This window comes from Pempheris klunzingeri, chromosome 9 (genome assembly GCF_042242105.1).
Source record: "Pempheris klunzingeri isolate RE-2024b chromosome 9, fPemKlu1.hap1, whole genome shotgun sequence".
Taxonomy (NCBI): Eukaryota; Metazoa; Chordata; class Actinopteri; order Acropomatiformes; family Pempheridae; genus Pempheris; species Pempheris klunzingeri.
Window position 1 is genome coordinate 4,383,465 of NC_092020.1, and position 21,495 is coordinate 4,404,959.

Genomic DNA, 21,495 nt, shown 5'->3' on the forward strand with positions numbered 1-21,495 from the left:
TTAATGAGTTATTTTTTTCTATTTGGCCAAAAAGAGGTTTGTGGAGGTAATGGGGCGAGGTGTGTGGGAGAGAGTGATGAAATGTTTCCTGTCCTGCACACCCCTCAGCTGTTGGCTCACAGATCATCTTGGATCCAAAGTGGTCCGCAGTTTCCAGTTGAACCGGAGCCATGCAAGCAAGCCCCAGCCATCCAATTGCTTTGTGTGTATACGTGTGTGTAAGAGCGTAATTTGTGTGTGCGTGTTTGCGCTTGCATGCGTGCCTTTGCATATGTGTGTGTGCGCACCTTCAATGCCACCAGAGATCGAAGACATGATTAATGACTTTTCATGTCGAGGAGCCTCTCAGTCAGAGCCCAGTCCAAGGCTCGTACAAGGCTGGCTGTGTGCGTGTATGTGCGTGTGTCTGTGTTGGAGAGAGGATGATAAAGGTCATGGTGAGTGTATGGATCTGGATACATACAGGAATATTTCCATATGCTAATACATGTGAATACAACTTAGTATACACACACACATCTGTCTCAGGCCAGGAAGTAATCAGGATGCCCAGCTATTCCCCTGACAGTGAAGCTCCCACACACACACACACACTTATATACATCTATACAGCTCATACTATACTTTGTCATTCATTCAGTGGAATTAAAAGTATGTTGTACATAATGAGATATTTGTTGAAAAAGCTATTAATTACTATACAGTGTTAAAACTAATTGATTCAGCGTGTGCCCTCAGAAAAAGATTTCACGGGTGAAAAGAACAAATTAATCATAAGGATAATAAGGACTTACACTTAAAGATATGATGTCAAGTATAAGCTGCTCATAAGGGAAATCTAAACATGTAATTGGATGTTTTGATAAACTGTTTTTATAATATTCTAAGCTTAACCATATTTGGTCCTCGAGTAGAAAGTAAGATGCACTCAGGTTTTTTGGTGATGTGTAATTGAGCGCAACAATTTGTTTTTCCTCTTTATTGTCACGCAACCTCTCTGCTTCACGCTCTCCGTGTCTACTCTTTTGTTTCTCTCAGTCAATCTGTGTCTTCCTCTCTTTGTCTTTGTGAACAAACTGTGTAAACAACTTAATTTGAGCAGCAGCACAAAAACAGCAGAAAATTGAGCCCAAAATGCTTTATAACCACAATTTTGCCTTTTGTGATAACGGGGCCTTGTGTTTTCAATGGGCCTTCTTTTGCTATTCAAATTCCTTTCAAAAATTAAGAAAAAAAATAGGGAGAAAGAATAAGACACCAAAGGAAGAACTTTATCTCCCGGTGACAAAGAGTGTTGGAAGAGTGGATGAATTTTCAGATGGAAAGGTTCCATGCTGTGTTTTATCAGGCTTTTAGCCACCACTCTTGTTGGCTGATTGTTGCTTTCAGTTTAGTTACAATTGAATTAAATGAGCCAGATAATTGCGGCTTTACAGGCTCTTCTTATCCAGCCATAAGATAAGATAAATGAAGGGATACGGACAAGAAAAATACAGTACAGAACATGAACAAACATTTCAGTGTTCAATGATGAAATTAATGTGGTTCATTAAAGATATGCAAAATAGTAACTATAGTAGATGTGGTAGAAGTAGTAGTAAAAAATGATGGTATTGTTATATGAATATCTTTACTTTTATTTTCTACTTTGAGATGCTTTAATCGGTTCAGGAACAAGTGAGAAAATTAGAACGTGACAAAGTAGAAATGATACCACATATCTGTACATACACTTACCTAGCTTTACAAAGGTTGTATAAAGTATATAGAGACAAAACAATGAATTGATTTCTCAAATGACAGAAATTTGGCAATTTCTGATAAATGATTATGGTCAAACTTATACATAGTCTTTTTTCTAACAAAAATGGCATTCTCAAGCTCCAGCATCTCAACTGAGAGGATGTGTGTTTTCTTTGTCTTATGTGTTGATAAACTATAGATTTTGGGGATTTGCACTATTTTTCAGACAAAACATTGACAACATTGATATTTGAAGATGTCACCACAGGCTTTAGGAAAAAGGGACATGCATTTTTCACTATTTTCCGTTTTAGGAAGCAAAGCATTAATCGATTGTTTGAGAAAATAGTTAATGAATAAGCAGTTGCAGTCGTAAATGTAGACACTGTAGCACATGGAGCCGTAAACTGTGCCAGCTCTGTTGTATAGTTTTGTCTAGAGTATGTCAAATGTCAATAAATGTCAGGATGGTTTGTAGTTAAGAGAGTGAACATGCCCTTCTCGAGCCTCCTCCTGGTTAGCTGCATATGGGCAGGAAGCCTCCCACAGTGTGATGGCCCTAAACAGCATCTGCGCTCGCACTTACACACAGCCTCCGTGCTTATTTGTTTGATAAATGAGAGCAGCGGCTGGATGGAATCTTTGCGGCTAATTGTCTTTGGGTATCTCGCCAATGTACACGTAACCATTACAAATGCAGTGAAATGATATGCGCAGCCGAGCCGGGCCGATTGTGATCAGCATGTTCCCAGAGCTGGTTGTTTCTGCAGCACTTTCTGCAGGCCGATTTGAGGGATGACGCAACAAAACACAAAATACCTGAGGCAATTTCAAACCATAAATGCACTAATGCACCTACTGTTGAAACATTGCTGACCCACTGCTGGCTTTTTATACAGAGTGGCCTATTGGTGTGACAATGTGTGGGTTTTTTTTTCATTATTTATTTATTTTCAAGTTTTGAAAGACTAATTTGACCACCTCACCTCAGAATCTGATAGGGTAAAGTAAGAGATGGGGAAAAAAGCCAAAATGTTTACAGGTTATAAGAGAATATCGTCACTTAATGCATTTTTATTTTGACATATTAATTGAAGTAGATGCTTCTGCATGTCTAGCAAGGACTACACATTTTACGTAGGTGTTAAAAATAAACTGCTTCTTAAAATAGCTGCACCAGTCTATAAGGCCCTGTCTGTGTTTATATTGCACCATTTATATTGCTGCTGTCTTTTCTTTGATATTTGGACTCTGTTCTCTCTGAGGTTGATCGGGTTGAATGGGAAACCATCTTGTTTGATGCTTGCTAATCCACTGATGTCATTAGCTTCCTATTAACTGGGTGTGATTTCTAGTTACAGTGGATTTACATTGTGTCATTTTCCATATTTTTCTTCCTAAGCTCTTATTTGCAGAGAAAAGGCCATTATCTGTACCAAACTTCACCTCTGTAATTTCGAAAATGAATTCTCCACCCTCCCTGTCATCTTCCAATTACTTTTCTCATTCTGCTTGGATTTCATGGTCACTTCACGGTCACACACATGTCTCTTTTCTCCTTCAGCTAACCACCCTCTCTCGCCTGTCAAGGAAACGCAGCTACTCGCAGACTCATGGGGATGTTTGCACAGTTTCGCATTTGTGTGTCTGTTTGTCTTTTTTGGTGTTTGTATACGAATTTGCATCTATCTGTGCGCCCGGCTGGTAGAATAGCATGAAATCGTAGTATGCCACCAGTCCGAATAACAATAAGTCATCACACTTCTGATAAATGAGATAATCTGTCTCAGTGTGATGATCAGGGGAGGTAGGACCGCTGTCAACGGAGTAATTAACAAGAAAAAGTTTGACGTGTGTGTGTGTGTGTGTGTGTGTGTGTGTGTGTGTGTGTGTGTGTGTGTACGAAGGTGTGTGCTACAGTGACCTTGAGGGAAACACCTGCGTGGGTGGAATGTGATTGATATGCGTTCCAGTTCTCGTGATTGACCCCCTCGGCTTTCTCAGCTTTATCCATCTATCTCTCATTCTGTGTCCTTTCTCCTCCTATCTAACTAACATCACACCTACAAACTAAGTCCTTCTAGTGTGATTGCTCCACACACACACACACACACCTGTTAAGTGTGTAGCACTATACATGGGGAATATTATATTATAATGAAATATATATATTGGGAATATTATATTGACATATTTTCTGAAAATGTTCTATTTTCTAAATTTCCTAAATCTGTAATTCCAGCCATATACACTGAATTGCAAGGTTTGGCTCTGTTTTTACTCACTAATTCATCTTTAAATGAGTGAAATGAGAAGTTAAGCACATAGTTGGAGCCAGAGGGCGATAAACCTAGCTTAGCATAATGAATGGAAGAGTTTGGGATTAAACAAGGCTCGTTAATTTGGGAAGTGTACAAGTGCTGATTGGCGTATCTATTTTACTTCCAGAAGGAGCCGTGCTAGCTTTTTCCCTTTGCTTTCAGTCTTTATGCTAAGATACGCTAATAGCCTCATCGAGCTCTGTATTTAACGCAAAGACAAAGGTATCGAACTTCTCATCTAACTATTGAGAAGAAAGATTTTGATCTATTCCTTCCAAAAAAATCACAACCCGAACCTCTCATAAGCACTCAGCAGACGCACACACAGCCATGCAAAACCACAGTCTTGTTTGCCCAACGCTTGCATAATGCCAGTCAGAATGTCCCCACATTTTCCGTGCCAGTATCCCTCTCTGTTTCCTCACCCTCCATTCAAGGTACCAACACATTAAGGTTGAACTCCTAATAGCCTGTGTGATGGATGCTGAAACATAATGAGCTCTTTATGAGACTTAATACCTACTGTTAATCAATGGACATAGCAGGGCACTTTTCAATACTACCTTCTAAGCATTTTAAGATGAGCCCACATTGAATAGATTGACTCGCATTGCATATCCTTCTCTCTCGTCTCTCCGTGCCCATTCTTCCTCCGTCCCAGCATGCAATTAGTTACATCACATATTCTGAATTGAAATTGTGCCTGTTCTTTGGAAATGCCCTTGCCTGCTCTGATAGCAATACATACTTTCCAGACTGAGGCATATTTAGATGAAAATGCAATGTTGCGCTGTAATGCGGTGGGTGGACCAGACTTTCCTCGGCCTGTAGCAATAGAAACATGGATGACCTATTTATTACCATAAATATCCCATACAGGCAGCTGCTGGAAGCGTTCCTGTCAATTACTGCTGGTTGTTGTATTGTTGTACTTTGATCTTTAGCCGCTAATGTAATGCGTTGCTCAAGGCCGCTCCACTAGTATCATGCTGTATTAGCATCATAATCATGTATAATCTGTATCCATAAGTATAAGATTTGAATAGATTAAAAGTCGGCCCCTTGTGATGGAATAGCAATGGACAAATCAACGGTTTGCACAGAGAAGGTGATGTCCTGATGCACATTTTTAGCTGTGCTACAACTTCTGTTACAAGCTGTCCAGGGCTGGTATCTCAGCACAGGTACCTCCATACTGTATGTGTGTGTTTGAGTGTGTTTGTTTCTGGGTGTTTGTGATGTGTTGTGTGTGTGTGTGTGTGCGCGTGTATGTGTGTATCTGCGTCTGGCTGTGTTTGATTATCCCTTACAGCCTCTAAGGGAGTGGGATTCATTCTCACTCTGATAATGAGGGAGAGACTGGCAATGCCCTCAAGTCATTTCTCCTCTTCTTCCATCCTTCCTGTTGCATCCGGCTGCTTTGCTTTCTTTCCTGCCCTTTACCTTTTTCCAGCCTCGATAATCTGCGTCTCTTTTCCCATCATTCCATCTCTCTTTCCTTTCAGCTTTCCGCCCACTTTTTGGTTTCTTAATCCTGCTGCCACTTATTGTCATCGTTGTTTTCCCTGTGTGCGTCTGTATTCCTGCAGTGCTGACATCAGTTTAGGATGGCTGGACCTTGTTCGAGCAACTCTCTGTTTTTATGTCATAGATTTAAATGCTGGCTGACCATTTTTCATCAGTGCGGTCGATGGCTGACTATCTCAGTGGACCGCAGCGCTGGCAGCTCTGTTTCTCCCCACAATAGCCTTACTTATCCTGCATCAATACTCCGATGTGTTGTATATTTGCCTGGTTGCTCAAATGTCCATTCGCTGCACTCCCTCTTACCTAACTTTCCCTGTACATTCTCCGGGGAAAGCAAAGCAAGAGTGAGTCACAGCAGTGCATCCATTAATTTTACACCAACCTTTTCCTGTCTTTTCCACTCTCTCTCCATCTCTCCCTCTATCTCTGCTTTCCAGGTGACTGAAGTGGAGATTGACGTTACGGAGGCCCACTAGGAGGCCCCTTCATCTCCCCTCACCACCTCCTCCTCCTCTTCCATCTCTCTTCCCTGCATCCCCATTCCCTCTCCCCACCACCTCCACCCAAGCTCAGCATGGACCTGAAGGATCGTAGGCACCGCTCCCTGACCAGGGGTCGCTGCTCCAAAGACTCCCAGTACAACACCGCCTCCCTGGATGCAGATGAGTGCCGTGTGCCCACCCAGAAGTCCTACAGCTCCAGCGAGACCCTCAAGGCCTTCGACCACGAGCAGAGGCTGCACTATGGTGGCTGTGTTACTGACCTGGTTCACCATGAGGCTGATGAGTACTCCAGGCAAGGTAGGTCTGTGGAGCAAAGCATCTCCTTCAAATGCTTTATTACCCAGTAGTTTGCTCGATCCATACCGTGCTGGACTGGACACATTAAATGGAGAATAAACCCGGTTTTATGACCAAAGGAAAGGTTTAAGCACTTATTTTCCTTCTTGCCAGGAGTGAGTTTAGAATATTGATACCAATCTTATGTCTGTACATTAACTATGTAGCTACAGTGTGCAGCCGGTTTGCTTATCTAAATATAAAGACTGATAATAAGAGGAAAAAGAAAGATCGCTAGCCTAATGAATGTGTTATATCTATTTTGTTTATTTGTGTGAAAACCAAAGTTTTAAAAACATGTTTTGTATAGATTAAAAAAACACCTTATGCTTGTTGACTAGCCTAGCTTTTTTTCCCCCTGCTTCCTGCCTTTGTGCTAAGCTAAGCTAATAGGCCAAACATTTGCATACAATGCTAGCAAAAGAGAGATTTTTTGTAGGCCTCCTCAATAGTGGAGTTAATGGGAGAAGCAATATGGTTCCAGAGTTATAAAATACTTTCTAGGTATAACAGATAATGAAGGTTGCCAATTGCCGCTACAAAGCAAAACTAGATACTCAAGGATATAGCAATTTCCTGTCACATTTTTACCAATTATTCCTGCTCTCAGTGCAGCTCCAGTAGGCAAGTAATTTTCCTGTCCAGCACATATGGTTGAGCCAAGCATAGCTAAAAACTTTTAGAGCCCTTCCAGTCCTGTTTTGTGATTCTTACATTACTTCAACATCTGCTACCACACATTCAACAGTCACATTGCTGCACAAGTGAAAAGTTTTCCAGCTGTATGCTACTTTTAGCCACTGTGTCTTTTTTGTGAGTCCTCTGTGTCGAGCCGTTAATGTTATCAGATGCTGTAAATGCTGCACTTTGCAGCAGAGGACCATAGCAGACCTTTAGCATTGGCAAGCCTGTCATAATGAACTTCTGTATCCCCTGGTGAGCAAGTTAGCCGATAGGCCGATAGGTCATCTCTAAAGGGGTGGGCATGCGCTCATAGGCATGTCTTTTAACTGTGTGTGTGTGTGTGTGCATATGTGTGTGAGTGCACATGTGTATATTGCAGAGGGACATGAAACAGGCAGTATTGATCCCTAGCTAGTGAAAGGAGTCAGACTCAATGGGATTGATCTGTGCTAAGCTCTGTTTTCTCTGCATGGACACAGACAGGAGAGGAAGAGAGCTCAGAGCAATAGCACGCAACAATGCAGAAGACAGACAAACCTTAAATAAGGATATATACATTTAAAGAGTCTTTGATGGTGTTTTCTAAAAGGAATGTCCTCATTTAATTTTTAAATGGTAAGGTTTCATGTCTGTAATGCGATAATTTGGATTATTTGTAGTGGGGATGAATGAGCTACTCATCCATAGTTGGTGTATTACCTACAGTACATTGCAGTCAGCACACCCCCAGTTTGGAGAAGCAGAGCTGAAGCCATTCTCTCTTTACTCTCTTTGTTCTCTTTGATCGCTTCAAAGTCACCAGACTCCATTGACAAAAACAGTAATTTTACCTCACAGAGCGCTGGAGTCCGCTGTGCTACCGCTACCTCAATCAATGAACTAGTGTAACACACTAGTTTGGATCCAAACTAAGCATTTAAAACACCAAAGTCACAGCAAAACTAATCCGCGGTAGGCTCCTGTTTTCTGTAAGGTAAAATTACTGTTTTTGTCAATGAATACTGGTGGCTTTGAAGTAAGCAAAGAGAAAATGAGAATGGCTTCAGTTCCCTGTCGAAAGGGATGTCTGACAGCAATGCAAAGCAGTGAAAATATTCTAAATGTAGTGTACTTTTAAAGTGATGTAGAGCAGTACCCTGCTTAGCGTCTGTGATGGGACTCCTGCCTGCTCCTCCAAGTTAGAGGTGTGCTGACCACCATTTCCTGTGGGTAACACGCTGACTATGGACTGACTACTTCATACAACCCTACTTCAAATAATCCACACTATCCTTTTAAGAGAAATTGATCAATCTGACAGTCGTTTAAAGCAGAAAATATTTAATGGCACACGTAAGGCGAAGAAGTGTTTTTTTTTTTTTGAAAGAAAAGAACAGAGCATACGTTGTTCTGTGGAGGCAAAGGTAACGATAGAAAATGGAGGATTGATTGGCGGAATGGATGAAAGACTGGAAGTCAGTGGTGTGTGCTGTTCAGACACACTCCACTGCTGCACCGAGATGACCTCACACCAGGCGATAGCTGGTCGATACCACAGTCCTCTCAGCCTATCAGCTCCCTCGAAAGCCCAGAACCACAGATGCATCGTGGGAAGTGTGGCCACAGGAGACCAACAGTGTTGCAGCACCATACGGACTGTGACACCACGGGACGAGGAGTAGTGCAGGAAGGAGAGAGAAAGAAAAGGAGTTGGAGTGAGAAAGACGCAGCGAGAGAAGCAGAATTTTGTCCATATTTCAACCAAATACTTTAGTACATGAGCGATCGAAACAATTTGTCCTTCTCTCGAACAGCTTTTAGTTCAGAGGCAAGATGGCAAGAGGAGACAGAAAGCTTATTTTCTTAAACAGCAACTACTAAAATTGGACATGGGGGAGACTGAATTCAGATAATGGCCTCTTGTTTAGTTGAATATCCAACAAATGGTTTGAAGGGGAGGTTTGATACCTGAACTGACCTACTCTATTAGTAATTTATGTGCCAATGGGGACACACCAGAAAATATGATTAACTTTGATTAAATTATAATGATGTTCTTCTTTTGGTCGGGCGAGCGAGCCATCATAGCGTTTCTGCTTCTTGTTGAGAAGTTTTGAGGTCATCAGAAGCTATTCTCGGAGTGAAGTTTTTGCTTTAATGGTTACGTGTAGCTCAAGCAATTCACAGTTTCCTTATGTGCTAATACATATTGACATGCCCTTACAGCTGTCATTAGATTCATGTGTGAGACTAAAAGGTGTGAGTCATGCGCAGGTGGGAGCGGGGCACCCGGTGAACAGGTGCACTCACACACACACACACGCATACACTCGCACAGACTGTTGCTGAGTTTCATGTTGAGTAGCTTATTGACTCACCTGCAGTAGCTGAGGAAAAGTTCATAACTCCTCTGACATTTACAGTGTCTTTGTATGTATGATGATTTTTCACTGTTTTTGTTGCTCAGGCTTTATTACCCTTCGCAAGCAAACATTGGAGCTCTTTTGGTAATTCGGAAAGATCATTTGCATGCAGTTATGCAGTGCAAATTATTAGGAGCACAGCAGATGCCCTCAGGACGTGTCCTGAGCCAAATCAAAGATCTTGAGATGTGCTTTTTGGAGCAAAAAAGGAATTATCTAAGCAGTCATTGTACAAACAGGTGAGAGGAAGCTTTCAGGAATTGTTGCCTTTCTCACTGCATTTCTTGATGTGCGCTATAGTTCTGCTACAGCTTACTGTATTGTCTGTAAAAGATATCATTGCCCTCTAAAATAACATACTTACAGCATATCATTATGCACGAAAAGCTTCACTGGAATTTCAGTGTTTCCTGAAGTGTAAATTCTACTTAAAAAGGACCATCACCTCCCTTTGGAACCATATTTGGAGTGTGTTTGGAGGCTTTTTGGGGGTGCTTTATATTCGTGTTTTTTTGCGACTCTGTGCCTCCCGAGAAAGAAATATTTTCTGTGGACTTGCCTCCCAGCCCATCAGGAAAGTGTTTGCTGCTTTAATAGGAGGTGAGAGGAGCTGATGTTGATGACTTTTTTTTAATTTTTTTATTTAAGCCCGCCCTAAGTCTACATGCAGATAATGTATTCCTCCCACATCCAACATATTCGTCCTGCTCCAGCGATTTTGAAACGTTGGCCAAGTTGTGGCCCAAGTTAGTGCTTGCATTTTCACTTGCATTCAGGAAAAACTGTTTTTGTATGTTTTCAGTGCTTTATTTTCCCAATGATACCATAAGATTATGCTGGCTGTACATCCGCATGAAAGACAGACAACAGACATAACACTGCAAATTATGTTTTTGATTTATGGACAGTGAAGGGTTAAAGTTCCAAAATTTCATTCAGGTATCAGAAATGTTAATTAATTGGTCAAGATTGCATTCACTGCTGTATTTCACATTTCCAAACATTCTATCTGAGCATAAACACATTACAAGTAAACCTTCCTTCTTTTCAGTTTATTTTCAGTGTTCGAACACTCGCCGTCCCAAACGCCTCCTTGCAGTTTTTCATAAAGCAGGTTCGGTTGCGTATTCCGTTGGACCCCCTGCATTCATTGGATCTTAACTCCACTGTTTCCCCATTAAGAACTTATTGCCTAGTCTGCATGGATAAGCACAGCCAAATGAACAAATTCTTTCCTCACCATAACATGCGGTAGCCTGGAAATCTCATTACTAGTGTTCACTATTTAACGCCACAAAAACAACATATTTGAAAACATCAGTGATCTCAGCGAGGTACATGCCTCAGTCACATGTAACGAGAGATATCAGGGAAAGCTTTGCCTGCGTGTTTGGTTAAATTTTGATGTAAAACAAAGCAGTCTCAGTTTCCTGTCATATTTTTCCTGCAGGCTGAATATGCATGGATTACTGCTAAACAGATAATCCCATGACACAATACAAATGTGACAAATGTGTAATGTCTAATATGCCACTCTTAGCAGCACAAAGCAGCACACTACACCTCTACTCTCCCACTGCACTTTCTCTTGGTTTGTCTGCAGTCTTTCACCTCTCCGTCTCCCCAATCTTTCAGCCCACACTGTACATCTCCTTGTCTCTCTCCCAGTCCTTTTCCGCTGCTCCTATTCAGCGCATCCCAGGGGTGTGTCTTCCCTGCAGGTCCACCTCTAGACAGCAGGCATTATCACAGCCACTGCAGTCTCTAGAAGCTTTTGGCCTTTTCCTTTTAGAAGGATCTAAATGAGCCCCTCTACATTCTCCTCTGCTGCTTTGCCCCCGGGGATGGAAACCACACAGAGAATCCACCACCCACCTGCTCTCCTTACTGCCTGGACAACACTCAACATCATCTACTGTACCCACTCAGTCTGTCTCTCTCTCTATTAGGGTCTTTCCATTTCTCTCCCTTTTCTTCCTTTCTTTTATGTCCCCTTTTGCTCTTCTGTCACACTTTTCAAGCCTGCTTTCTTTCCTTGCTGTTCCTGTATTGTTGCTTTAGTGTTCATATCACACATTTGTTATGTTGAGGCCTTCTCAATGATTGTGTGAACAAGCGCTCTGTGAGTGTCTTTGATTTTACACAGGGCTTTGTCTGTTATCTGAGCTCTATAGACTTGACCTCTTATCTTCAGACACACTGAAATGTGCATCTATGAGGTAATACAGTGAAAACTCATAAGAGCCAACAGTATGCATGCAGTAATAATAGCCATGTTCACCTCATTCTGAATTCTCTTTTTTTTTTTCATTGACTGTGGTGTGACAAATGACGACAGTAGCCAGGGCCACTCACACCCTGACATGATTGCCTCCACTGCCTGTATTCAAAACCAAATGGCAAGGAAAATGCACTGCCGGGTGGTTGGGAAGACGCTTTAGTCCAGAGAAACATCACCTGCTTGCCCTTGCTTCTCCATTCTTTGGAAACAGAAGACTTCCAAATATCTGCGAGATCTGCAGCAGCAGCTGCCTCTCAAAATGTGCCCTCTTCACTAAGATTGAAGCGAGAGAGATGTGAGCACAAAATACCTTCATTCCTTCTTAAATCCGTGAAGACAAACTTGTTGGTTCACTTGTGATGCAGGAGTAAAGTTCTCGCTCATCACTGCAGACACCCAGGGTTTGATTCCTTGGTTGTGGTGCCTCTGGACGGCTTCCGCTGTGCACAGTCACCCCCGCCAGCTTTGTCAGGGCTCCCGCACAGTGGTGGGTTGACTTGGGGGGGGGGATGGCGTGCACCTTCCACGTTTTGGGCCTCCAGGCGTAGCTTATCACTCACAGTGGCTGATGACACCATGTGTCACAGAAGTAGCACATGTTTGTCTGCAGCCCCGTCTGCAGTCCTCCACAGACCGTGACTGCAGTGCGTACGGATTTGGACATTCAAAATTGGGAGTAAACAAGCGCAAAAATCCACTACAATATGTTAAAATACAGAGTGTGTGTTTGTGTGCACACAGGCCTGTGTGTGTGTCCATGCATTTCATTGGGTTACAGTCAACCTGGACTGCTGGTGATCAAAGAGAGAACAAAGCAGCTGCATGCTATTAAAAATAAATGGTGGTGAGATTAAATGCAATCCCTCCCCTCTTCCTCCGATCCCTCTTTATCTTTGTCTTCACCCTGGCATTCTGCGCCTCTGCCAGCTGCTGACACTCAAAAACATCCCGTAGCTGCAGCAGCAGAGCAGAGGAGTCACTGAAGAATATCCTGGGGCCAACTCTACTCCAGTCCTCCAATCCTCCACGTACTCCCACTCACCCCATCCCCATATTTGCTTTTTTTATAGCCAAGAAACGCTCACATTGGTTTGTATGTGTGACCCCAACACATGCAAGGAGGTCTGTACAAGGGGACTTATCTCAAAGTAACATCTGGTCCAGCATTTGGCAGTCATAGACACACACCCGGGCTACTGTGCATGCCAACAGGGTTTGTCAAGACTCATATTAGTTCTTCTCCATGCATGTCCACGTGTGATTGATCCATGTGTGATCAAAAGTTATTTTGGAACTTAGCAGAATGGCTGGCACTAAGCACAGGTCTAACTTGATGTGCTCTTGGGATTCACTCCATAAAACTATCCACACCAACCAGAGAACACCTCAGCTCAGTTTGTCAAATTCTGAACGTCAAAGTGCTAGCTATTAGCACTGATGTTGGCACAGGTGCATGCACACACACGTGCAAACAGTGGGTAACAAATGAGACAAATAATAGGAAGAGGCCGGGGAAATGCATCCTGAAGGTGCCAGCTATTTAGCACCAATGCTGGCTCTTATTCACACAGACACACATGCGTGCGCCACACACACGGGCACACACACACAAATATTGGGTAACAAACAAGACAATTAATTGACAGAGTCCAGGGAAATGCATGCTGACATTCGCAATTTTCTTAGACTGAAAATCATTTATTAGACAATGTTGTGTGGGTTTTGTGAGAGTTGAGTTAATCTATGTTTACTATGTAATGACCCTCTTTGACTCTGCTTTGGCAGCTTTTGATAAATGAGGCAGATTGTAAATGTCAGTGTTATCAAGTGTTTTTTTTTTCTCTTTCTCAGCCGAGTCACTTGCTTCCTGGGCTGTAATTAAACATGTTCCCCAGCCACAGAGTTTAGATGTGTGTACGTGTTTGTGTGTGTGGATGTATGCCACGTTCCTTATACACGTGTATGTTTTAATGCCGGTTCTCTTCTCGCTTTCGTGATAATAAAAAAAAAAAAAAAAGGATGCCAATGCAAATTATTTGCTTTCAAAGTGATGTTGATGTATGTATAAATAAACTTCAGTCGGTATAAGATTAGCATGCAGATGAAGACATGTAACAAATGATGAAAATTCTGAAACGGTAGTCATGAGAAGACGGAACAATTCCATATATGTGAGTGATGCGTGATGCACTGCAATGTTCAAAAGAGACGAGGCAGATGTTTGTAGAAAAGAGACGAGGCAGAGGCAAAGAATGCCACAACACAGAATTAATTCTCCTCCACTGAAAACCGCCATGTCAAGACAACTTGACATAGAAATTGATAATGCTTATACATAGCAAGTCTGAAGGGAAGAGTTGAAACATTTTTTTTGCCTGTTAATCGTTAAAATTCAGCTGCTGTGCTGCACTTTGCTCCTTTTCTCTGCTTTGCTAGTTATGGTGGCTGACACAGTTTGTGAAAATGTTAAACCTCGGTTTCGCCTCTGCCAAAATTTTTGCCATTCCATCATTCCAGACTAGTAGAAGAAGTAGACATCTTTGAGACCATGAAAATACAATTAGAATCACAATTGGATATACAATCTGCTGTTGGGTAACCCCTAAGGATTGCATAGGGAATGCTGTGTGACCAAACCATGGATAGACACAGAGTGCTGAGGTTACCGCAGGCAAACACATAACGCATGTTTAAAAGTCATCCATTTTTTAAAAACCTAAAATGTCTAAAGTCATCCTCTCAGTAAAGGTGCGAAAGTATGAAGCACACATGTTGTTGCCGTGGTTACCTGCAGTTTAATATACCTTGCAGAGTGAGTTAGATTGGTGGTCAAACCGTTGACCAGAATATTGATGTGGTCTTTGCAGCCTGCCAGCCTCTCAGTGAGTGAATATTTTTCATGTATCATATCATATATCATAACATATACATTTACATGGTTATCATGTTGACATACCAGTGAAAACTGATGCAGTGCATGTGAGGGCCAAGTATGCGGGATGAAGCTCGATGCAGTGCTGAAGTTTTTCTTGGAAAGTACATGCCACACTAAGTTTTCAGCATTCCTCAAAAGCCTTTAATTTTAGCAGAAGTAATTGGAGTATTCCAGTGTTATAAGCATCAGTGAGGCATGACTCCCAGCCTAGTCAACTTTGGCCTCCTATTCGTGGATGAGAGGTGCTTCGCTGCTTCGCTCTACACCTCTCAGTGACAAGACCTCCTCCAGAGTGCATGGTGTTGTGTCATGTCCTGTCATGTCCTGCCCAACCCAGACTGCTGTCCTCTGGGCAGAAACAGAACTGGCCCAGGGATGGATGACATTTGTCACACCTATTTTGGTGTCCTCATTAGGAGGTGCAAGGGCCCCCATGGCTCAGGCGGGAGCCAAAAGAGCGAATGTCATCTGGGAGGTGTGGGAAGTGTTTGACCATGGCGCTCCTATTTAGGCATATGTGTTAGGTTGTTACTGCACTGCTAATGGCTGCGTTAATGACAAGCCACATGCTATGGGATATGTATGTGTGCGTCCATGTAAAATGGATTTTCGTTAATCAACACCAAGCACTATGAGGTTGACTGTCAGTGTGCCCCGTCTTCCTGTCATGACATGTCACTCATACAGGGAAGGTAATGTTGTAACATATGTCAGCTACTGCCACTCATTCGTGCTGAGCAAGGAGCACTTTGAGAGACGACAAAAGTTGAAAGTTATATATATATATATATATATATATATATATATATATATATATATAATTAAATGTAAATAGATTTTTTTTTCCATTTCAAACACACCTTACCTTGTTTCTTGACATGCCCATTAAGATGAATCAATGTGCCAGTGTTTGAAGTAAAGCATGTGTGCTTACACTTTGTTTACTTATTAGAGCAAAATCTACATTGTTTAATTTCCAGATGTCAAGATAAAGTGTTTTAATCTTAACGGTGTCATCTGCAACAATCCACTTTGTTTTTTAATCCTGGGAAATAAGAGTCAAAGAATAATCTTCTTTTTGAGGGATGAGGCATTTTATCTGATGGTCACGACAGTGAGGACTTAGATAAGATATTTAGTCAAAGAGAAAAGAAAGACTTTGCGGTAATACTCTGAAATCTTTTAATATGCCAAATAAGGGGTTACGGTTGACTAGAGAGATCGAGGTGTCAGAAAAAAAACACAAATCTCTTTATTGATTATTGTTGTGTTTTTTTTTTATACTTAAGAGAGCTGAGAGTTAATCTATTTTTGACCATATAAAGGTGTAGAGGTGTATTATCAAGAACGTTAATATTGAGAACTTTGCAAAACGCTAGTTTTATGTTCTAGGACTAATGCTAAAGTTTTTGAACTATTTGCATCTACAGTATCAATGAGTGGCAAATGCATTGTTGTGAGGATCAGGGAAATTTTGTGGTTTAGTAAATTCACTACAATTACCACATAGCGAAGCTTAAGCAACTAAAACAAAACGTTAAAGCTGCATTAATTGATTAGTTTATTGGTTTGGCCACTTGGTGGCAGCAGAACGAGCTGTAAACACAACACTATCATTACGACATTATCTCCTCAAGTTGCTGCGATGAACGTGTTAGCAGACAGTTGCCTACTTACACATCCAGCAGACACAGAGCAGCATTAGCATTCATTGGGGGTTGCGTTCCTGGACATCCTCAGTTTTGTTTTGGTCTTCACCACCTCCTGAGGGAGATATCTCCTTCTCTAACTGCTAAATGCTGCACTATGTCAGCTGCTAGTTGCTAATTTTGTGTTTACTGTTAGGTACTGGGCATGTACTTATTAGAGCTTTCTCGCTGTAAACAGCTGCCTGTGGCATCTGGAAATGAGGCTGATTAGAGCGGTGAAAGTGAAGCGCAACCGTAAGATTGTGGCTGTAAAACCAAAATAATAAGCTGAAAGACACCCAATAGAGCTGAGGGGGAACTACATTGTTAGGTGATGAGTGATTAGAAGAATCACCCAACTATGCAGACATAAATGAGAAATAAGCTTTATGTGTGGACAAAAAAGTCGCACTAAAGAATGTGTTCTCATTATCAACACCTGTAGAGGTTTTGTTCATTAGTGCCCTCATTTCTGATGTGTGTATGTATGCACCCTTGCAACATTCACTTCATTTTATACACTTCTTCACCTCATCACCATGGAAACCCTGATTTGTGAAGATGTTTATTAGTACTCTCTACTGCTGCACTACGTGTGTGTGTGTGTGTGTGTGTGTGTGTGAGTGATAATAGCATGTGCAATAATTAGAGCTGCACAACAATCCCGCAAACTTCATTCTCACTGTCACAGACGACAGTGACCTTGAACCTTGACTTTTGCATAACGCGTATGCAAGTCAAATCCAGACAACTCTGTCTTGTTCTCTGTCTCTCTGCTTAGGTTTTTCCATTAAGTCCACTATGTCGGCTTATTAGTGCAGAATACTCAGTACTCCTCTGTCTGCCTGCACTCTGTCTCTGTCTTTTTCTCGCTGTCTCTTCCTCTGCAGAAACTGTTTACGATGACCAAGTATTTCATCATTGCTCGCTACCTCATCTTATGATCCCTTTTTTCGTCATCGGCTCTCGTCACTCTATTTTTGCCTTTTCTTTCTTTTTTCTTTACTTCTCAACTTAAGAGGAAGTACATTTTTCTCCTCTTCACACTGTAGCGCAGCAACAGCATGTGTGAACTACACTGCGGGTCATTTTTCATTGCCTTGACACAAAATGAATTCAATGACCGCGTCTTTCAAAATTCATGAATTCATGAATCTTCTCATTCAAAACTCCAGCAATTGTCTCTGCACTATACCTGCAGCCCGCTTTGCATATGTGTACATAGTCAATTTCTTTTTCTAATTTCATTACTATCTATACAAAGAGGGGAACACTTTGGAAGAGGTGATTTACATAAACATGGGCAGAGATAGACAAGTGTCTGATAGAGGATGAATAGTGGCCGTGAGAGTGAGAAGAGGATGCGTGTGTGTGTGTGGTAGGAGACGAGATGACAGAAAGGAGGGCCATCTGTACTGTAGTCTCCACAGAGCTTAGAGTTTGCTATTATTCAGCTATATCTGTATCAGTACACATACAGTATATGATTTATGTAGAGTGTGTGTAATCCAGTTGGTAAAATAAAACGGGAAAATTCACATTTTACAGCAGTAAGTAATAAAAAAAAAAAAAAGAACAATCTGAATGAAATACGAAAAAAATAAAATAATTAAGATAAAGAATTTGTAGAGATGTATGTGTATACATACAGACACATGCACTGTATTTAATCTAAAGGTGGGTTCTTATTTGGGCTTTGCAAGTGTTGCAGCACATTTTTTGGTAGATTCGTAGCATTTTGGATGTGAGATTCTGTTGTCATTTTGCATGTGTGTGAAGACAACTGTGCAAAGAGCTTTGAAATAGTGCAGTCATTACTGACAAATGTGTGTAACTAATTAAAAAAACCAAAAACTGTAATATTCCGCGTCTTGTTTTCAGCGTCTGTCTTCTATTTTTTAAAAGCGCACTGAGCAGCAATGACTTTTTAAATAAATTCTGTCCTGCACTGAGCGACTAAGAAGAGAGACAGCCTGACAGATTATGGAAGACACAAGAGACCAACTTCAGCTGGGATTTGATCCCAGGAGAGAAGAAATATGGGACCCCTGAAAGTTGGCTCCTAACTACTATATTGTCTCTACTTTGTCATTTCCACTGTTTCCCTGACACCCTTGTCTCCTCCTTTCCCCTGCGTCTGTTCAGCTTCACTGAACCTCTCATTTATTGGGAAGAAATCCACACACACACATATATATATATATCTGTATGTACTTACATACAGTACCAGTCAAAAGACACATCTTCTCATTCAATGTTTTTTCTTTATTTGTATTATTTTCTACATTGTATGTGAAGGAACACATATGGAATGATGTAGCAAACAAAAAAGTGTTAAACAAACCAGAATATTTTTTATATTTGACTTTCTTCAAAGTAGCCACCTTTTGCTTTGATAACAGCTTTGCACACTAAGCATTCCCTCAATCAGCTCCATGAGGTCTCACCTGGATTGGTTTTCACTTAGCACACGTGCCTTGTCAAGAGTTAATTCATGGAATTTGTTGCAGTCTTAATGTGCTTTAGACCATCACTTGTGTTGTGCAGAGGTAGGGTTGGTAAACAGTTCAATACAGTGAGTTGCCCCATTTTGACTACTGTTCTAATCCATATTATAGCAAGAATGACTCAACTAAGTAAAGAGAAACAACAGTCCGTTAGTACTTTAAGACATGAAAGAACTTTGATTTTATCCTCAAGTGCAGTCGTGAAAACCATCAAGCACTATGATGAAACTGGCTCCCATGATGACCCCCCCAGGAAAGGAGGACCAAGAGTTACCTCTGCTGTAGAGGATAAGTTCATTACCAGCCTCAGAAACCACAAATTAACAGCACCTCAGATTAGAGCCCACATAAATACTTCACAGAGTTCAAGTAGCAGACACATCAACTGTTCAGAGGAGACTGTGTGAATCAGGCCTTCATGGTCGAATTGCTGCAAAGAAGCCACTAGTGAGGAAGAATAACAAGAAGAAGGGAACTGCTTGGGCCAACAAACACAAGGAATGGACATTAGACCAGTGGGAATCTGTACGTTGCTCTGATGAGTCCAAATTTGAGATTTTTGGTTCCACCCGCCATGTTTTTGTGAGATGCAGAAAAGGTGAGCGGATGGTTTCTACATGTGTGGTTCCAACCGTGAAGCCTGGAGGAGGAGCTGTGATGGTGTGCTGGTGACACTGTTGGTGATTTATTCAAAATTCAAGGCACATTTAACCAGCATGGCTACCACAGCATCCTGCAGCGACATGCCATCCCAGCTGGTTGCTGCTTAGTGGGACCATCATGTGTTTTTCGACAGGACAATTACCCCAAACACACCTCCAGGGTATGTAAGGGCTATTTGACCAACAAGGAGAGTGATGGAGTGCTGCGTCACATGACCTGGCCTGTTTTGGGATGAGTTGGACCCCAGAGTGAAAGAAAAGTAGCCACAGAGAACCAATCCAGGTGGCGACCTCATGAAGCTGATAGTGGGAATGCTAAGAGTGTGCGAAGCTGTCATCACAGCAAAAGGTGGCTAATTTGAAGAATCTCAAATATAATAGATACATTGGTTCATTTAACAGCTTTTTTTTGGTTACTTCATAAATCCATATGTGTTCCCTCATAGTTTTGATGTCTTCAATATTAATCTACAATGTAGAAAATAATAAAAATAAAGGAACTATTGAATGAGAAGGTGTGTCTCATATATCCATATGATATATATCCATATATATGAAGCAATTTACAGATATATATAAATTGCTTCATAATTCACAGCAAAGAAAACACTAAGATATATATATATATTTTTTACGAGGGGGAATGTTAAAGTGCAGTAAAGATGAGTTTTGAATTGGATGCAAATGAAAACCGAAAATATTAAGAAATGACACATTTTGGTAGCTATTAGCCACAAATTCTAGCATTTTTCTTTGCTTTGACAAAGAAAATAAGGCTTTTACTGTTATTAACAGTAATTTCAGCTATTTCAGGGGATTGTCGGGGAACCCACTGTGCACAGTTGCATTTGCTTCCTGATTTTGATGCATCCTCCACCCAGGAGCAAATCAGTTCACTATTCCAGCACTTCGGAGCAAATCAGAACTTGTTCTGAACTGGCGCAACTGGTGCTCAAAATGGCATGTCCAAGGGTGGCCTGCACTGTAAACTATTCGATCTGGAAAAAGCAACATAATTGCAGGCGTTGAAGCCCACACTTTCTGCCTGTTTTACATCCTTTACAGAATTACACGGTGGGGTGAAGGAAAGTCAACCAGCATAATGCAGAGTCCTGCTGCCTATACTTTGCCTGTCAAACTGCTAACAAGCACAAATGATTTTTTAATGATAGGCCCCTCTATCCCACAAAGCTGTCTACTCACAAACACTCAAACATGCACACTCGCACACCGTACATTGCACACATTCGCTCCCACACACACCCATAATGAGTTTTATCAAGGGAAGTACATGCGGTTTAATGGATCACTGCAAATGCCATTCCCACTCACACTATTGTATTTGAGTTCCAACAAGATGCTTCTTTTTCCCCTGTGTCACTTATTTTTCTGAGCCACAACGTGTGGCGCATGAATAGTCCAACTGAGAAGGTGAGGGAAACTAAAAGTCCATACTGAGCAGAGAAACAAGTGAAACTGCTGCTTCAACCAAGCAATGTTTGATACAAATGATGGGCCTTTGTCTTAAATTTTCACCTTAAATATGTAACATTGAGTGTGTGGCATGAAGTTTCTTGCATTAAGAGAATTCTTGGGGCTGCGTTGGTAGTATTGTAGGATCTTCCTGGTACTAAGCTTATCAGACAGCAAAACACTACATGGCAGTTTTTGATATCATGAATAAGGATTTTACTGCTCTGGAAAGTTTTCATGGTGGCAATAATTTTACCTTGTGATGATGACGAGAAACAACAGAATGTTTAAGTAGCCTTAATGTGCAGTGAAAGTCGTGCCTCATTGCCAGACATTCAAATGAATGAGGAGGCTGCACTTTTTAAAACTTGCTCGTTGGTTCTGTTTTTTCTTGATATTCCCATTTCCGTTGAGTGCCGTTTGAATTAGCAGA

At 41.4% G+C, this 21,495-nt stretch overlaps 1 protein-coding gene across 1 annotated transcript in view; it reads left to right on the plus strand.

Moving 5' to 3' along the window:
• Nucleotides 1-6,165: 6,165 nt before the first annotated feature.
• tenm2a (teneurin transmembrane protein 2a) overlaps nucleotides 6,166-21,495 on the plus strand; it is a 148,514-nt gene continuing 133,184 nt past the window's right edge. The window contains exon 1 of the mRNA XM_070836308.1: nucleotides 6,166-6,391. Within this exon, the coding sequence (XP_070692409.1) occupies nucleotides 6,166-6,391 (226 nt within the window). The remainder of the gene's footprint in view (nucleotides 6,392-21,495) is intronic.